General features: G+C 34.5%; 2 protein-coding genes across 11 annotated transcripts in view; both read left to right on the plus strand.

Annotated features, from left to right (window-relative positions):
* Positions 1 to 1,147: 1,147 nt before the first annotated feature.
* Positions 1,148 to 14,154, plus strand: LOC106070487 (histone-binding protein RBBP4). The gene is made up of 15 exons (XM_056033521.1): positions 1,148 to 1,264; positions 1,583 to 1,730; positions 3,974 to 4,024; positions 4,247 to 4,341; positions 5,164 to 5,337; positions 5,450 to 5,504; positions 5,991 to 6,051; positions 6,163 to 6,255; positions 6,843 to 6,910; positions 7,805 to 7,931; positions 8,374 to 8,451; positions 8,572 to 8,648; positions 9,112 to 9,169; positions 9,826 to 9,936; positions 13,287 to 14,154. Exons 1-15 carry the CDS (start codon positions 1,237 to 1,239, stop codon positions 13,353 to 13,355), a joined length of 1,293 nt encoding a protein of 430 aa, XP_055889496.1. The 5' UTR covers positions 1,148 to 1,236; the 3' UTR covers positions 13,356 to 14,154.
* A 4,737-nt stretch (positions 14,155 to 18,891) lies between these two features.
* LOC106062819 (ralBP1-associated Eps domain-containing protein 1-like) overlaps positions 18,892 to 20,026 on the plus strand; it is a 59,792-nt gene continuing 58,657 nt past the window's right edge. For 9 of the 10 annotated variants that reach the window (XR_008778378.1, XR_008778379.1, XR_008778376.1 and 6 more), the window contains exon 1: positions 18,892 to 19,231. Coding sequence is in view for 5 of the 10 variants with exons in the window: in XM_056032085.1 (XP_055888060.1) it covers positions 19,082 to 19,231 (150 nt within the window). In the remaining 5 variants the exon portion in view is untranslated. The remainder of the gene's footprint in view (positions 19,232 to 20,026) is intronic. The other variant, XM_056032088.1, reaches the window with a different exon arrangement.

Below are 20,026 nucleotides of genomic sequence, written 5' to 3' on the forward strand. Positions count from 1 at the left end.
AAAAACAAATATGTTGGCCTAGTATCATGTTCCACAAAAAAGTAAAGAACCGTGTCACTTTTCCTGGTTGAAAACGTACATTCTACACTCAGATATCTATTTCATAAATGCACAAATGTTAAATGTCATGGAACCAATCAAGCAGGAGAAAAATTTAGGGCTCTATGCCCCTAACGTAAGTAGAGATACATTTTTACACCTTCTAATTTATTTATTCTTTTTTTTTTGGAGGGGGGGGGGAAGGGGATTTTTTTACACTTTGTGCTGACATTTTGGCGGGCCGGAGGGACTCACGTCGCGGGCCGGATCTGGCCCGCGGGCCGTACTTTGGGTATTACTGGCCCTATCTCATCTGAGGCATTTTACGTCGAGGTTACATTTTCCTTTACAACTTCTCGTGTGACTAAATCCTTGATACACATTTCCGGTTACCGGTTGGGTATCTGTAATAGCCTGCATCAAAAAGCTATTTTTTTTAGGCCTGAAGTTAACCGCCACATATGAGAATCTCGACCACATGTAGCCTATTGTCTGTGAATCTGAAGATTAAGTGACTATAGAAGTATAATTGTTCAATATGCAGACAAAGCCATTGTCCGCCGGAGTCTAATTTATTTTTGTCGTCTGCGCCTGTCTTCTGCAAGGACTTTTCTTTATTAACTCAAATGCGTATCCCGCGATCTTCCCGAGAGTTCTTCATCTGTTGCCAGCTTCTTTCCTCAATACCAAACAGCAAAATGGCACATGATGTACTCTTTGTAGCGCTTCTGCTACGCCAAACAATAGCGCTTTTGGCATGTTCTCATTCCCATATGGCTGTGTTTCGCAAAATACTGGAATATTTAACTAGTAGGCTAACCGCGAATTAACCTCTCTTAAAAAATAAACAATGTGTTCCAGAGGATTTTGCCTAAAGATTTAGGTTTGGGTGATAAATGGAAAATAGTAATACTACTAAGAAAAAAATGGACATTCTTCTACATGGACGCCATTATTTTTATAGTAATACTACTAAGAAAAAAAAAGACATTCTTCTACAGGGACGCCATTATATTTAAAAAGCGGCCTCCTTGCATTTTTTGCCATTTTATTATTTTATAATTTAAAACATGGTATCATTATTATAACACCGAATACAAAATATGACGTGGCCGCCATTTTAGATTCTGTGCCGAACTGTAGCTTGGCGCGAGCAAATGCTGCTGTATTTTTAGCTCGACAATATAATCAAGTTTAATGGCCAATATGACGGATAAAGAAGCCGGTAAGTAAACTCTAATGTTTTACTTATAACAACACTATTGGTCTATTAGTATATGTACTCTACATTGCATTTTTTCGATTTCTTTGTGAGTTGTAGAATGTGTTTTTTTTGTGATTGTCAAGAATGATTGTCACTGTGTAGTGTGTACCCCCCCCCCCCCCCCCCCAACAAAAACAAAATTATCATCTGTTTGGTTAGCACTTGGCCATTAATTTTAAGATGATTAAGAAAGAAAAAGTTTATTGGGGGGGGGGGGGGGAATTTACAACAGTATAATTAATATATTACATCAATGTTCATTACTTTTTTTTTGTTTAGAAAACTTTGATGAAGCTGCTGAGGAGAGAGTGATCAATGAGGAATATAAAATTTGGAAAAAGAACACACCTTTTCTTTATGATCTGGTTATGACACATGCCTTGGAATGGCCAAGTCTAACAGCACAGTGGCTAGCTGATGTCACAAGGTAATCTACTATAGAAGTATAGATCTAGTTTCTAGTACACTGACTAGCTGGCTCTATTTATTGGATTATAATTATAACTAATCAAACGGATATTTTGGTCATCATGTTCATGTATTTACATTGTAAATATTTTTTTTAAAAAGTATTTCAGGAGCTTATTTTCTTGTTTATTTTATTAGTTCACTAGTTTAAAAACTAAACCTTGTCTTAAAGTAGTAATTGCAATAGATTTGCTAGTCCCTTTTGAGTTGATGTTTGGGTAACCGATGTTAGTAGTTGGGATGAGACTTGACGAATCTTGGGCAAAATGGAATTTGTTCATCGCTGCCATTAATTAAATACTTTTTTTAAAAAGTATTAAAGTATGCATAACATAAACCCTATAGCTCCTTTTTTTCCAGTCTGAAAATTAAAATCCTTTTTAAGCCACAAGCAAAGAGGTGTAACTCTGAAAAAAAAAACAACTTAAAAAATAAAATTAAAAGATATACAAATGTAAGAACTTATATTGATAAATAAACGATTTAAAATTAGATTATGTCCAGATTAAAAAATATATATACTTTTAATACCTTTGGAATATAAAAAAACTTTTAAAATATTCATTTTCCAGTGTGTTGGCTTATACACAGGATCTATGGGCATGTTCCTTCTGAAAAATTCTTTAAAAATGCAATGTGCATCTGGTTTACATTATAAAAAAAACAATCACCACACTCTCATTCTCGTTCTAAATGACCCATGATTAGCTCTTCTTATAGGAAAATTTTGAAAATAATTATTGTATCACAACATTCTGGACCATTTTAGGCATAAATGTAAAAACATTCTGAACTACCTTAGGAGCTAATGGGTTTAGGCAATTTCAAACTTGATTAATTCTTGTGCATTGTAAGTTTCCTTAAGCTTGTACCAAAAAAAAATTTATCAAGGAGTATAATTTTTGTTATATGATGTATAAGTAAAAAAAAAATATAGTTCCCCTTTCACGCCAGGCGGTCTATAGGGCAGATAATGTAAAGGTCATATTGTGTTGTCTGTGGACCACTGTTAACTCTTTCTCACATGATGATACCATCGTTGATTCGGCCACTTTAAATTATATTAATATTTAATTTTAAAAACTTTTCTTTATGTTATATAGAAGGAGCCTGCATTCCTTTAATCTTATACCAAATAAAACATTTTATGATCACAACGCACAAAGCTATTGAAGCTTAATCATAATATGGTAGTGAAATAGTAATGAGCAAAATGAAGAATCCCGTCTGAATGTGCAAAAATAATTATGGAGGGAAAGAGTTAACAAGGGTGTCATGTGGCATGCATAGTGACCAACCACATTTACTTTTTCCCCAACTAATGTCAGGTACCCATTAGAGCTGGGTGAATCAACTCACGCTAAAGACCCTGAAATTTAAAACCCAGTCTTCACCAGGATTTGAACTCGGGACCCTCCGCTCTACCACTCAGACACTGTGCCTCCTCTACTATGTATAACACGCCAAAATGATGTGTGACTGTGTTTGTGTGGTTGTCGGTTATGCTGACTTTATTGCACATCCTTTCACACCGTCGATCCTCAATAATTAACTCTGCTTTAAATGTACCATTTAGTTTCATCCAACTAGGAGTGGGACTTTTGTCTGTATTGACACTGTGAAGATCTTGCTGCTAACCTTTTGTGTATATTTTTATAATATGTACGGTACATCATTATTCTGTTTATAGTGTAATGTCACAAAGCACACATTCTATTTAGATGAGACTACACTTAAAACTGCGCAGGAAATGTTTGTCATTTTTCTTCAAGTTAAAATTAATTAGTTGCCTCAAGGTTCTGGAAGTTAGAGGCTGATCTCATTGGATTGCTTAGGACCTATTTTATTTAATGGGGTCACATTTTTTGTTTTGGCTTTCCAATGCTGTATACAACAATGAAAAATAATGTCTTAAGACATAACGTTTCTACACGAACCATATTTTATGGCGTTCATTATCTCTACAATAAATTCTATGTAACTTTAGTGTCTAGGGAATTTCTTAGCTCAGATCTATGTGTCTAGTTATTGTGCATCTGCTTCAGAATATGGAATTGTGATTGTTATGTGGAATTATTAAGTGAATTCATTTACTTTCATATAAAATAAGTTCATTTAGATACATATAAAAACACATTTCCTTTAGGATTCCATAGATTTTTTTTTTTCTTCGTTCAAACCTGTTTGTTTTATCTTCTTTAGGCCTGAAGGTAAAGACTATTCATTACACAGACTTATTCTTGGAACTCACACGTAAGTACAGACAGTCTTGTTAGCCCTTCCATGTAATATTCAAAATTCTTTATTTTTTTTTTTTATTATTGATATAGAAGCTGTATTCATGTTCATATTGACAAAAGTAGTAACTCAGACTAATGTTTAAATGCTAAACACAATGTCTAATTGTTTTCTATATTAGTGTTGCATTTTTTAATGTTTAAATTGTGATACTTATGTTTTTCTTATTGTCTCCAGTTCAGATGAGCAGAATCATTTGTTGATAGCCAGTGTACAGCTCCCTAATGACAACGCACAGTTTGATGCTTCACATTATGACAGTGATAAGGGAGGTCAGTCTTGTTTAGTGCTAGGTGTGGAGCTTTGCGCTGACACCAGTGGTGAATATTATGAAAAAAACATGACATGGAATATATAAAAGCAGCTTTTGGGTATGCTGTTTTTTTGAGAGAGGGGGGGGGGGGGGAGAGAAAATATGGTGAAACATAAGCAATCCCAAATAAGGGCTCAATTAGTGCTTTAATGATACTATTCATTCATGTCATCTTTATACCTAAATCTCTAACAATTAAGTGGGTCAAAAAGTCACATGCACTCCAAGGAAACTAAACAAAGAGAAATAGCTGTCATAGCCATCAGAGTTGTTGTTTTCTTTTTGTGCCAATATATAGTGCATAGACACTTGTTGTTTTAATCTGTTTTGAAACTTCCTGGCTAGACACTTGATCTTCCCTGAAGATACAGTACATTTGATCCAGTCTGTAGTCAGGTTTCTTTTTATATTGGAAGACCTATGAAATTTTTTATTATTATTTTTTTTTTTTTGCTAGAGATTAATTAAAACATTTTACTTTTGCAAATGTCTGGACCCCCCCCCCCCCTTTTTTTTTTTTTCCCCCAAGTGTTGATATTGAAATAGATGTGGATTTATGTGGAAATGTTTATTGCTTCTAATTATAAAGAGATAGTAAGAGCTGAATTGATCAGAAAAATCTTGAACTTTATTAGCTCTAGAGTTACATAGTAAGTAAGGAAGTGGGACTAGGGGGGTGGTAGTGTTAATTGGCCTGTATATTTGATACAGATATTTTTTTTATTATTATGTTAATACTTAAAAGACTTTTGAAAACTGGTACCTGTTTATCTGCTCTTAGAGTTTGGTGGGTTTGGATCTGTCAGTGGTAAGATTGAGATAGAAATCAAGATCAACCACGAAGGTGAGGTCAACCGAGCCCGCTACATGCCACAGAACCCGTGTATCATCGCCACCAAGACTCCCTCCAGTGATGTCTTAGTGTTTGACTACACAAAGCACCCTTCGAAACCTGGTAAGGAATTTGTGGCGTATCATTGGCCAGCATTTACTGTCTTTATATATACTGCTAGGGAAATTGTTTTTATATTGTTTTTAAATTTATATATTTCTTATGTTGTTCTCAGATCCAAGTGGAGAATGTATCCCAGAATTGAGGTTGAAAGGTCACCAGAAAGAAGGGTATATCTTTTAAAAATTTAAATAATTTGTCTTAAATCTAAATCAGAGACCAGTGTAGTTATTCTATAGATATATAATGGTTTTTTGGGACCTTGCAGGCTTTGATTTTCTTATGATCAAACAGTGCAATACAAACAAATCTAATAATGTGAAATAGTACTTAATGTACAATTAGTGAACTCATGCCACCACTTACTTATGGAAACCAATATATTTAACTCGTCAGTAGGAATGCGATACAACTGAAATGTCAGTTATAAATTGTTCAAATTAAAAGGACTCCCTTGTGAGCTCAATCTCTTGGCTCAGAGTTAACAACACTGGGTTGTATGAGCCTGGACAGACTGGCTATGTTGTAAAGGATTAATAGTATGATCATATTCAAACCAAAAGGTCTCAGTCTAGAGAAGTATCTTTTTCTATCAGTCTAATACGACTTGAGAATAATTTTACATTTTGTGTGTTGTTTTTGTTTTCTTCCATTAGTTATGGCTTATCCTGGAACCCAAACTTAAATGGTCACTTGTTGAGTGCTTCAGATGATCATGTGAGTTTCGAGCCTCAATGCTTCTCTTAAAATAGTTTTATCTTATTTTTAAGACTTAGTTCTTAATATGGCATTGTTTCATTTTTTTTTTTCTTCTATTTTTTTTACCAGACCATTTGCCTCTGGGACGTGAATGCTACACAGCGCCAAGAGAGAGTAATAGAGGCAATGACAATATTCACTGGCCATACCTCTGTTGTTGAGGTTGGTATCTATATTTTGTTTAAATGTAACATTGTAATAGTGTAAATAAACTTTAAAAAAATATTTTAGGCATGGTACATATTAAATAAAAAAAGTAAAGTTCCTCTGTCAGAAATATGTGATCTATAGTGCAGATTGTGTAAAGGTCATATGTTTCTGTGGTGTCAACCAACTACCTTTACTTTCCCCAACTATTGTCAGTACCCATTAGAGCTGGGTGAACTCAGAGGCGCCCTAAAGATCCTGAAATGAAATTAAAAATCCCAGGATTTGAACCTGGGACCTCTGAGTTTGGAAGTCGAGCACTTTACCATTCAGCCACCACACATTTTGGTCTATTAAATAATGTCTTGATATGATTCTCACATTCTATGCCAGAGCCATGTTAATTATTAAAGCTAGTGCTATTATTACTGATACATTTTAGGCTTTTCAATCTATCTTCTCTCAATCTTAGGCTGTTTTTTCTATAACAAGAATTTCTCGGAATTATTAGAAATGTAGTTTTTTTAATCCACATTGTTAAATTGTCCAAGGCACTTGAGCCTTGTAGTTAGCAAACTATATATATTTCTTCTATCGTGTAGGATGTTGCCTGGCATTTACTTCATGAAAGTTTATTTGGTTCAGTCGCTGATGATCAGAAGTTAATGATGTAAGTAAAACACAAATTTCTTTTTTTTAATCTGCGGTCACGCCCCAGCATTCTCTCTTGTACTTGTCTTATGTATAACATTACTTTCTACTTCCTGCACTAAGCATACAGCAAAAGCATGCCCTGTGGTAACTCCTACACTTTCGCTTTTTTTTTTTAAATAAAATTTGTTACACACTTAATTAAAACACAAAATTGTAAAGATGATTTAAATGAATGTATGAGGACATCATGGCAGGACTTTATTTTATCTTACATCTGCGTGTGATCCCATCTGGGGCATAGGTTACCAACCAGTTATCACCTTAGTATTGTAGTTCTGGGTGAGTCTCTCCAATCTGATCTGTCCCTTAGCTTTTGCCATAGTGGGGTGCTGTGACAGTTGGCATAACAAGTCCATCCACTTTTCCTGGTCAGCAGCTAGCAGGCCAGTCCATTCTTTTATGTTCTTCATCTGCTCTGCGTCATGTCTTTCTGGACATTCCCCTCTTCCTCGTTCCTTGGGGAGTATCATGTGACAGTCTTGAGATGTTGATGTTGGTTGCAAAGGGTGTGGGTGCTTACCCATCATCAGCGTCTCTGGATAGGTGGCAACATTATTCTTTGCCACAGTTCCCCATTAGTGATCTTGTCAGGCTAGCTGATCTTTTAGAATCTTCCTGTGCCCCATTACACTCACAAGCGATACATCTCAGCAGAAAGGCTATTGAGGAGAAAAGAGTATTTACTAATCCTGTTTGTTGTAAACATGAAAGCCAATGTAATGGAAGCCTTAAAGTCAGGACTGTCCTCTGTGCTAATGTTGAATTGTATAATAATATTAGAATTGGTTATTTTTGATGACTTAAGTGTGCCTGTTTTAAATAGTTAATGCGTTACATTTGTCTCTCTCAGCTGGGACACCCGCTCAAATAACACCAGTAAACCCAGCCACACGGTTGATGCCCACACAGCGGAGGTCAACTGCCTTTCTTTTAACCCTTACAGTGAATTTATTCTAGCCACAGGATCAGCAGATAAGGTAAGACTGGAAACCTAAAATCTTTTTTTTTTGTTAAATTCAACCAAAGATTTGTTGATCGAGCATTGAAATTTAAATTGTCCTTTTGAAAATAAAATTCTAACATATACTAATGGACTACCAAGCTTGTAATGTGGTAGTGACATACCATCATTCTAATGGCCTCCTTATTTCTTCACAGTTAAAGTAAACAACTAAAAGACTCTTGGTGGTCTTTTAAAAAGGGCTTTGTTATTTATCTTTTTCATCATTTTCCTCTTCTTTAAGCAAATGTTTGGGCAATAAGGTTGGATTAAACTCTGTTCCTTAATGAAAGTAAAACTTGGTAGCAAAGTTTTTACAAAAGTTAAATTATTTACTTAAAATTTCTAATCTATGCATGGTGCATGCACATCGCTAACTTCATTTATCTTAATTTTCCATTATATTGTTCTCTCTTCAGACGGTTGCATTATGGGATTTAAGAAATTTAAAGCTGAAGCTTCATTCATTTGAGTCACACAAAGATGAAATTTTCCAGGTAATTTTTTTTTCACTTTTGATATGTTGAACATAATTGCATTGATTTTAAACAACTTCTATACATCAGTAGACTACTCATGATTTTATGTTAATGTTTCCATTCTGTTCTCATTATTAGGTACAATGGTCCCCACATAATGAAACAATACTTGCCTCCAGTGGTACTGACAGACGGTTACATGTTTGGGATCTCAGGTGAGTTAAATTGTGTTTCTAGTCGTAGTTGATGGAATTTTTGTGTCTTCGTATCTGGTTATCATTTAAACCAGTTACATTAACGTTACTATTATAATTTAAATTCATGAAATCTTAATTTTTATATAACTGGGAAGTGTAATAACCAAGTGATCTCAAATTTGTTTAAAATCCTGATTAAGACAGGGGAATTTTGATCTTCATGGTCAAACTTCAATGGGTACCTGGCGTTAGTTTGGGAAAGTAAATTTGGTCAGTCTGTGTGCTGGCCACATGACACCCTAGTTAACTTTCAGCCATAGAAACAGATGAGCTTTAAATCATTTACCCCATGAATTTCTGAAAGGGCACCGGATACGTTCAACCATATATAAGATATAAAATACACATCAATTTTAATTGAAAAAGCCAGTCTCCTATGTTATATTAGTGTGTCCTGATTGTTTGTTCTATTTCTGTGTAGCAAAATTGGAGAGGAGCAGCTACCAGAAGATGCTGAAGATGGTCCTCCTGAACTGTTGGTAGGTTATCTTTCTTACCTATAGTTAAAACTACATTCTGAGGGTCATTTGTTCTGGTAACTTTGGACTATTTTCCAAAGCTGGTGGTCGGAGTTAATTACTAACATAGGTACAAGTGACTTGAAATGAGGATAATTTCCAAGTCTTTCATAAACATGAAGATAAATCACACTAGTGTTGTTGAGAATAAAGATAAGACTCTTGGTGAAAATAGAAACTATGTTTAAATGATAATATTTACCCTTTTTCTATTTTGCCTTGAATAAATATGAGTACTTTAGGGAGAATTTAAAACTGTCTAGAAATTATCACATCTTATTGAACTTGAAGAAAACCTAGATGTTTGTTAAATTTATGAACTGGTAGTCTCTTTATTTACATGTTTTTAAGAAAATGTTTCAAGGTAGAATCTATCATAGACTCTTTTCTTTATTCAATAGAATTAGTTCAGAGAAAGAAATATCTGAAATTTAATGTAGAAATAAGATTCAATTTCTTGTTATTTTTAATGGTTTCAAGGGCAGTAAGTACATCCTCAGTTTTGCTAAGTTACTATGCCATAAATAATGAATGAGTTTCTTCATTACAAAAAAAAAAATGTTGTTGTGTTGTATTAAACATTTATTTTGATATATTTTGCTTTTTTCCTTGTTTAGTTTATTCATGGTGGACATACAGCTAAAATCTCAGACTTTTCCTGGAACCCTAATGAGCCCTGGGTCATCTGTTCTGTATCTGAAGACAATATCATGCAAGTCTGGCAGATGGTAAGTGACTGTCGTGAAACACTGGGGGGTTAGCATTTATTTACACAAAACATTTCAGTCCATTCTATTTTCAATGGTCATTGATTGATGTAAAGCATGAAAGCAATCCAGAAAATTCACTTTGGTTTCTTGATGATTCTGGCTTATGTGTTATAAGTTGTAAGACTAACAATAACTAACTTCTCATTTTTTTTCTATTTTTGTCTAATGATAAGAAAAAGATATTATATTAGTTGTCCATTTCATTGTTTATTCATCACATTGTGTTTATATTGTCAGGATAATTTTTTAAAAAATTGAAATACTGAGATCAAATTTACTTGTAAAAAATTTCTATTGTTTTTGCTACTCAATAGTCTTCATATATTTATATATATATATGTGTGTGTATCAGGTGTGTAGCTAGAAATTTGAAGGCCTGGTTGGGGTTGACTCCTTTGGGGGCCCCTTGCATTTTGGCATTCAACATCATGGCAAGAGAAAATGTACTTAATAAATATATAAGCCTACATTCAAATAGGTACATTAATCAGTAAAATGTACAAGTAGTAATCATTAAGAATTTTTTAATGAATAATACCGTTGTTTATTGGTGAAATGATGCAGGGTGAAAAATCTCAATTCATATTGCTTCAAGTCGTCCTTTCCATGCAGCAAAGGCATTTATAACATCATCTACATTGATACTGTCTAGTATTTGTGACTCCACTGACATTAAAGCCATGCTAAGCCTTTCTTGCATCATTGTGCTCCTGATGAACTTGAGCTTTGAGAATGATCTCTCACATGAAGCAATGAAAGTTGCCTGAGTGAGCCGTATTCGGGTGGAGGTTGCAAGTTTTGAGCACACATCATTACCATATGAAGCCAATTTCCTCAATATGTCAATATATCAATTGCTGATTGTGGCACTGGTTTGTTGATGAAAAGTTCTTGTGCATCAATGACATTATTGAATAAACGATTTGCCTGTATTTTATCGAGCAGGAAAAAGTAACACAGTTTGTAATCAGCGTGTCATCATCCATAGACTTCAAAAGGTGCCTTGGTTCAAAAAGAAACCCAAAGCTGTCCACATGGTTTTCCAGCCTTTGGAATCTGTCCTTCATCTCCATATGAAGTCTGTCCAGCACTTCTGTTGCAACACGTTCTGAATTGCACTTCTATTGACAGTCCTGCATTAGAACTCAACTCCCCATCAAGTCTTTCCTTTCGTCTGGTTATTTTCATTACAGGAACTCCATAGCATTCACTACCTTCTTTTGCTTTTTCGATGGATTGGGTGATCAGTTTCATCCGTTTCTCATTTTGCAGAAAGCATGAAAGGTTTAAATTTCTTAAGCAGCTTCCCTATGTGCAGTCGAGACGTTTCTGAACTTTATTAATTGGTGCAGGAGATTTGACCAGAATTCAAGATTAGCAAAAATTCACAATTTTCCACTGCAAAAAAAGAAGATTCTGTGCACTGCTTCTAGTGTCCATTCTTTCAGTTGTTGATTCAGAATGTTTCTCCAACAGCTTGATGATTTTGTCTTGCGGACCACCTTGTATTACTCTCCTTTTTTTTGAACTCTTTCAGTTTGGCCCATCTCTAAGGTGAATTGGAAAAAAAGTTGAACAATTCATGTACAGTTCCAAAAAAAAGATGATAATTGCTGGATCTATCTCAGCAGAATGAAGAGCTGCCAGGTTCAGAGAGTGGTTGTCACAGTTCAGAAATGTTGCCTTTGGATTTGTCTAAGAGACGTTTCATCAAGCCAGACAGACGGCGACTCATTGTGGCTGCTTTATCATAGGTTTGGCCTATGCACAGATCAAAGTCCAGTCCAATGTCTTATAAACTATTTTGTAATTTCTGGTGACATATAATGTGTCTTCCCATATTCGATTCTATGTAAGTGGTGTTTGGTAACTTCATAAAATTCAAAGAAATTTCAAAGATGCTAGGAAGTTCCCAGGATTGGGTGAATTCAGTTTTTCGTAGTGACCACGTAAGCTTGAGTTTGTTTTTGCAAAGTACTTACTTGCTGCTGCTTCACGCTTCAGAATATCTCTCCAATGCTGCTTATTTTTCAAAATTTGCGTATGAAACATATGTGACAGTTCATCTGGTTCTGCCTTAAGCTTTTCTTCTTCTAACTTCCTCTTCAAAAGAGCTTGTCTTTGGTAGACTCCTTCTTCATTCAGTCTCTCAGGTTTCTACCATTTGTTGAAACCAACTCCAGGTTTGCTCAATGCACTAGATGTCTTTTCTGATGCCTCAGAAAACACTACACGTGCAAAATAAAACAGACATTCCAAGTGTGGAGAGAAGAGGAGACAAGATCGGTTGCAGATTTCTCCTGTTGGAAGCTTTCTAGTGAACCATGATGTCAAACTTCGCGATTTATTTTGGGTAAACTCTACTGGAAACAAATACCATTCCTCTTTGTTTTGGAAAAATAAGCTACCCTTAACAGAATTTTGCTCGCAGTTCCTCAGATAAAATTCGAGGCTGGATATATCCGAAGTCTTTGTACTTAATTACAGCTTCTTCCACTTCTGGAGAAAGTAATTTTGGATGACCATCACTTGATCATCTGTATCACTTATTTCAGATGTTTTCTCTGTCTGTGGTAAGAGGTTTTCCCCTGGAGTCTCTTCAGCACAACTTCTCATCAAGAGACATTTTCACTTCTTCGACTGCTGTATCTTTGTATGAATCATCTGAGTAGTAATACTTTTCTTCGACACATTCATGGTCTCCTTTGTTTTTCAGTGCTCTTATCAGGTTTCTTCTTAAATGACAAAGATGATGAAATAAACAATCCTAAATACCAAGTTACTTCCTTAGAGTAACACGGCACTACTCCTTCCTGCACGGAAAGTGTTTCTAATCTGTGTGGACTACACCCAAAAGGGTCACTAACTTATAACAACGTGAAAAGCAAGATTATATGACAGTGACGTAATATTTAATTAACTTATTTGAAAAAAAATTTTGGACACTCATTTGGGGGCACCCCTCAAGTGGGGGCCCGGGAGGATCTTCTAATTCTTCCCCCTCCTCTCCCCATCCCTAGCTACACCACTAGTGTGTACGTACTGTGGCTAGCTAATACACAAACTTAACTTGTATACATATAGTGATAAGACATAGGTCAGTCAATCTTGTTTAGTATAACACTAGTGGAGTCTTTTACACGTTACTTTTTTCACTTGATCAGAGGATGGGACAAATATATTATTGTTAGTCCAGATCTATTAAAAATGTATTACATGATCAATTCAAAATAATTGATGCAATTACACTCAGTATAAGTTTTTTTTTGTTTTGTTTTTTAAATTTTTATATGCTATTTTATTTACAGGCTGAAAATATTTATAATGATGAAGAACCTGACCAGCCAGTTGGAGAACTAGAAGCAGCAACATCATAGTGCTACCAGCCATCTTTTTATTCATGTTGAATCATCCCTTCTGTCCCTCACATTACTGGCTCATTCTTTTCATGCATTGATGTATTATTATCATTTTATACTATCATTATTGGTATTTTGTCATTTTTTTAATTATTTTTTTTTTGAGTTTCAAGTTAAACACCTAAAAATAAATTATTATTTTTTTGACAATTATCTTGTAAGGTCACTTGCTTTATAGTTCAAATTCAGTTTATTTAGAGAAGTTGAACAAAAGCTTTTTTATAATTTGAATGTTTTCAGATGAATTGACGAATCTGAGAAAAGCAAAATGTTAATGTCAGCTCTGTAATTACTGTTGAACAAAACAAATTTTATTTAAATGTTTCTATATGATACTGTACATAACACTCAAACCCTATGGGAAAAGGAATGGAACTTAAACTCTGGACCGGCATCACGTTTTAAATATTATTTGTTTTACATTGTGTTGAACCATAAATAGCAATTCTTGAATGAGGTTTTGTTTCCTCTGTATTGCACTATCTACAAATGTTACCACTTAGTCGGAACGGTGTAGATTTCATCTCAGAATTCTGAAAAAATGTGTCTCGTAAAACTAGGTGGAACAATTTTTTTTGAGATGTCCTCTTGCTTTGGTAGGGGAGGGGAGAGAGAGAGAGAGAAAGTACAATTATTTTTTTACCGAAAGACATTGATATTTCTGTTCACATTGAGTAGATACCCTTGCAATCATCCCTTCAACTCAAAACTAATCATTGGCCTCTTGTCAAAACATTGTTGGGGGTTAATGATAATTTTTTTTTAATGTTTTTTTTTTTTTTTTTTGGAATAGTTGCTAGCTGAGAATTTTCCAACTGACATGTAAACAATTGAATAAATTGTTTCATTTTGATTGTTAAAGTAATTCTGTTAGTGTTTTTTTTTCTTTAGTTCAAGACAAATAGTTTTGTTCCCAGAACTACACCCCAGTTGGTTTATTGTACCACATGTTACCATGACAACCCCATTAGTTCAGACGTCCTGGCCCAAATCTCCAGCTGGACATAAAGGGGTGGGTAGGGAGAGTTTCGAGCACATACCAGGTGGCCATGGGTGATTTCTTAACTTGAATATTCAAAATCTTAAAACAAGCTTTTAATGCTATATATATCTGCATTCAGGGCTGGATATAAGGGAGGTCAGGTAGGGCTACAGTTCTAGGGACTCCAAAAAAAGAGTTAAAATATATATCCAGATTTTGATGGGTCAGAAACGTTAGGGTTTTTAGTTTCTTTTTTTTTTTTTTTCCATTTTATGGACTTCTAAAAATTTGATTAGAAGTGTGGGCTTGTAGCATGCTTGGAAAAAGTAAATACAGCTTCGGATTTTTGACAGTGTGTCTACTAATGGGCCTTACCCTGCACAAACTCAAAAATAAACATTTTATAAAACTAAAATATGCATAATATTTTTTTTTAAAAGGAATGCTAGATTAAATGTATAAAAACTCCAATTCTTTATTCTAAAATATAGCAGGCTTTTAGATATAAATATTTTCATTCATAAGTTGATCTTTATTTAAGCTTTTGAAAAATTGTAGGGGCCTCCCTTTCTACATTAAAATTCACCGCCCTAAATGTCTTCCTTCTTCTACTTTAGTGACCAGGTTTTTTCAAGCGTCATTCTGCTTTCAAAAATATTTCTCAACATTATATAAACTAAAGATTGCCGGTTGCCACTAGGCTCAAGCTTCTCTTTTTAGGATATCTCTGATTGCATGTAACCAAAGCTTATAGTCGAGTGTAGTTTATGTCCGATAACTATAAATAACTAGCTTGTTAGTGTATCAGGTTTACAAAATATAAATTGATTGTCTATTTTACAATGGTTATTTTGTGTGCACTTAGTTTTATTTTTTTTTTACAAAGCTTATATCAACTCATGTCTGTCTGGTAAAAAGTGTACACGTTAGTTCTACCACACACATTCTCGGACCAAGCTGAAACTTAGCACAATTATTCATTGACATAGACAAGACATGAATCAATACAAAAAAAAGTAAACAATTAGACAATTAATTACTGGTAATTCATTATTTTGTTTAATAGCAACAAAGGGAAACTATTACTTCAGTATTGACATATATGGCTAAATTTGTTGGGTTTAACCCTTAGATATTTGTTAATGCTATTTCTCCCTCACGCATCCTCCGATCAAGTTGATACTTTAAACAATTATTTATTGTACCTAACAAAACATTAATCAATAAACAAAAATACTCAATTAGTCAATTAATTGTTGCTAATTGCTTATTTTGTTTTGATATTGAATAAGGGAAATAACTTGTACATTTTTGGTAGAAATAGTTTCAAGGATGGAGTTCTTCCCCATAGATAAGCTTTTTTTTAAAAAAAAAAAAGCGGTTTTTATATTTTGCTTGTTTCCACTGAAAAATCCATTGTCTAAACTTAACTCTTTCGCTTGTAGTTCAAACAAAGATGCTAGTTTTGATGCTATTATGATAATTTTTGTAAAAATAGACTCTTTTTTAAAAAGTTGACTTTGGGAAAAGAAAGAATTTGCTTTAAAAATTCAGAACTTTTGTGTTATTTATGCTATATTGGCGGCGTGGTGGCTGAGCGGTAAAGTGCTTGGCCTCTGAACTAGGGGTCCTGGGTTCGAATCCTGGTGAAAACTGGGATTTTAAATTTTGGGATCTTTGGGCACCTCTGAGTTCACCCAGCTCTAATGGGTTGGGGAAAAGTATAGGCGGTCTGCATGAAATTTTATATAAAGGATCCTTTTACCACTTTGGTGCTCCTGAAGACACTGTTTCGACATATTCGAAGCCTGAACATAGCAGTTCCTGAAAAATCCTTAATTTTTCTATTAAACTTGTGTATTTTATTGTCTGTCAGTTAGTGGTATTTACAAATATAATGACTTTAAAATGAATAATGTACAAAACAAATGCAGAATATAAATATAAAACACTTAATAACTCCAATTGAGAAAAGACAACTTTGCAAACCAAACCCACATTGAAGGACATTGAGCAGGTTTTGTTGAGGCAAAGATTCAAAGAATCGACTTCGTTTAGTTAACACTTTATCAGTAACAACTTGTAACGTTCCTACTGTGCTTGTTGAATGGAGGGGGAAAGGGTGGGGGTCCATGTAGGACTATGGGCAAGACATGGCCTAAATTGTGCCGATGTTCCATTAATTCTGAATGTAATCTTTCCGTTAGCGTAATATCCCGAAACCGTGACGTCACTTGAATATTTTTAGTCACGCTGTTAGCTATGACGTAACCGATTTACGATGACCAAGAGACCTACACGCCCAGAGTACAAGCCCTAGGTTGCAGTGGCCTAAGACCGGCTCTGGAGGCAGCCATCCTTAGACATCCTCCCGTGACGTTTGGCGCATAGGGCGACAAGCTCTTTCCACTGAGACAAGGCCATAGGCGACCCCTGCAGCCTCTTTCTGGTTTCTTATATATTGTAGACGTTACTTCAAAAAAAAAAAAAAAAAAAAGAAGATAACTACCGGTACGTCCTACGTAATTCCTGTGTCAATCTAGTCATGCGTGTCAGTCAATGACTTAAAAAAAACTCTGCCAACTCGTTGGTTTTCCTGGCTGATTCAGGCAACCCATTCCATTCTCTAATGGCTCTAGGGAAGAAGGGGGCACTTCTACGACTTTGTCCTAGCGTATGGAATAAGAAATGTACCTCTATCCTTTTGTCTTTCTTGGGTATTGTATTACCTTACCTTTACAGATCCCGTTGGGGCACCATGCAAGATTCGTCGATAGTCTTCCTTCATTCCTCTCTATCTTTTGCCTTAGTTAGAACCTCTTTCAATGGCAGGTCCGTCCATTCTATTAGGTTTTGTTTTTCTCTTTGTAAGTTCTTTTGAGCTGGTGTCCACGGATGTTGGATCTTCTGAGGAGGTTGGAACGCCATGTTCTACGTGGACTGGTCTTGCTTTCGCGTTCCTCTTTTCGACTTCCATGTTATGGCGGACTTTGGTCAACAGGTTTTGTCAAGCCCAAGGATTTGTCCCGCAAATCGTTATTAATGCAAAACAAGACGAGATTCTGCTACTGCGCTCTTGCGCACGCCCCATTGGCTTCCCGTGAAGGCGAGAATCGATTACAAGGTCGCCACACTTTGTCATCAGTGTATATATATATAACAATGAGATGCCTTTGTACCTTAGCGAACTGATCACTCCATGTGTCCTTCAGAGAGCCCTGCGCTCAATGGACTCAACGCTTTTAGTGGTGCCACGTTTCTCATTCAAAAGCTAGGGTCTGCGGGCTTTATCAGTACACGGACCAAAGGTTTGGAACTCACTCCCCATTGATCTCAGACAAACAACATGCTACACTACTTTCAAGAAGAACATTGAGACCTACCTGTTTAAAACTTTTTTTAGATTAGTTTGTCAATTTAGCTCTCGTGTTTGTGTTATTACAGCGCTTTGAGCCTACGTTTTGTTTGTTAACAGCGCTTTATAAATAAAATTATTATTATAATCTTAGTATGTTTTATCGATAAAACAGCCAAACTTGAAGCCTTTTCTCACCCACTGTAGGCCATATTTCTTAAAAAAAAACAAAAAAAAAAAACCCTTTCATTTTAGTTTTTAAAAGCTCCTTTCAGCGGAAGCTTAAATTACCAGTATTACTAACGAAATTCAGAAAGACAAGTGTCTTGTTAGTTAAATAATCTCCAATAATGTTTTCTACTATTGTGTGGATCTGTAGATTGCCGGTTAGTTTATGACAACATTTTAAGATAACTGACATTTGTTGAACTTATTTAGCCTACAGTTTCTAGAGCATTTGAGCAAAAAATAATAATATTTTGTCTCTTTCACTTCATCGGTAACTGTTGTTAACACCTGTATGGTATATTATTTAGACTACAAGTTGAAGTAGTGTATTAAGGTGATGCACGGACGTATTGTAAAATGGATAAACATTCGAGGCCCAGGCTTAGGCTCTGATCCTTTCTCGCAGTGCTGGTTCTGGCCTTGGAAATGATTACATACCGGATACCGGTACACCAATGTGATACATTCAACAAACACATAAATTTACATATATATATATATATATATATTAAACAGGCACACACATGTCAACATGTAATAAATAGATCTAGTTGGTTAAGCTACATAGATTCAGGACTATTTTACTTTAGCTTGAAAGATATATATGGATCAAGAAGTCTAGATCCGTATTTTGGCACTATTCTAAACTTTTTTTTTTCTCCTAGTCATGTGAATCGAGCCTAAAGTTTATCATAAATAATATTACGAAACAATAAACAAAAGTATTTATAAAAATCTTTTGAGGTTCAATAATATTTTATTAATTTAATTATGTGTAGCAAATATTTCTGTTTTATAAATAAAACATAAAATTAAAAAGTAGTATACATTTGATTATAAGCATATTTTGAGCAGTTATGTAGATCTAGATCTAAAATAGAACAATCGAAATTTGTTGTAAATAAAAATTACATTAGCCTGGACTATTGTTGATGCATCTTTTTAATTCGACTCTACATAAATAAAGATGGAGGATTGACTAATTTTGCCTTGTAAAAACACACATTTAGGTCGCTCTAATAAATCGACCATGGGTTTAAATATAATATAATTCTTAAGGGATTAGTGCTTTGTGAATATAATTATAGATATTTCATGTGTAAACATTAAGTTCTAAAGATGGAGAAGATGAATTTACAATCGAGGGAGCAGCAGTATTATGCAGAACTGTTCCAAGCTTGCGATGTAGAAGGAAGTGGTAAAATATCAGGTCCCAAAGCATCTGAACTGTTTATGGCCTCTGGTCTTAATCCTGAGATTCTGAAGCAGGTAATTATTAATAATATTTAGAAAATCTAGGTCTAGATGTAGATTTACTGTAATACTATCATTATGTCAATTGTAGGTCACATTATCAATAGCCACTTCACTAGTAGTCTTAGTAGACTACTCATTTACAGTTTACACTGTGACTATTTACACTTACAGTATTTACAGTAATATAGTATAATGATCTTGAATCTTGATTGTAATTGTAATGATTACACTAGCTAGTAGTATTAGTAGTGACCATAGTCATAAGTCATTGCATTAGCATGTGTATTACAATGACTGTACACTGTTTATTGTATATGATATGATAATCATAATGATAGATACATTACAATTTACAATTACATCTTATAGAAGACGTATATTATTATTATATATATATATAGATTATAGATCCAGAGATATTCTTTAGATATAATATAGATATATGAATATATGTATGTATAGGTCTACATCTGATTTAGGACTAGATCACTAGACTCTACTAGATTTTAGCTAGTAGACAGTAGGTATTTAGTTACGCTACAGATCACACTGAAGTGTGTTACACTAGATCTAATTACTAGTAGAATAGTGGATATATATATATCTATATTCAATTCTAGATGAACTAGCTAGTACTTAATCTTAGATTCTAGTACTAGAATTGGACTAGATTCTCACTAGCTATAGAATCTCCAATACTTGACAATAGACATAAGTTGTCATAAATAAGCGTTTTAAATGTAGAATAATCTAGATAGGTTCTTGGACTTGGTAGTATTTAAATTATAAATTATTATAATATAATTT

The sequence above is a fragment of the Biomphalaria glabrata genome, chromosome 6, assembly GCF_947242115.1.
Source record: "Biomphalaria glabrata chromosome 6, xgBioGlab47.1, whole genome shotgun sequence".
Lineage (NCBI taxonomy): Eukaryota > Metazoa > Mollusca > Gastropoda > Planorbidae > Biomphalaria > Biomphalaria glabrata.

Excerpts from the sequence above, each read along its gene's own strand:
- LOC106070487 (XM_056033521.1), top strand. The coding sequence starts at position 1,237 with ATGGCCAATATGACGGATAAAGAAGCCG. Across the intron at positions 4,025-4,246 it reads CTTATTCTTGGAACTCACAC|TTCAGATGAGCAGAATCATT; the intron begins GTAAGTACAGAC and ends TATTGTCTCCAG. Across the intron at positions 9,170-9,825 it reads ATGGTCCTCCTGAACTGTTG|TTTATTCATGGTGGACATAC; the intron begins GTAGGTTATCTT and ends TTCCTTGTTTAG.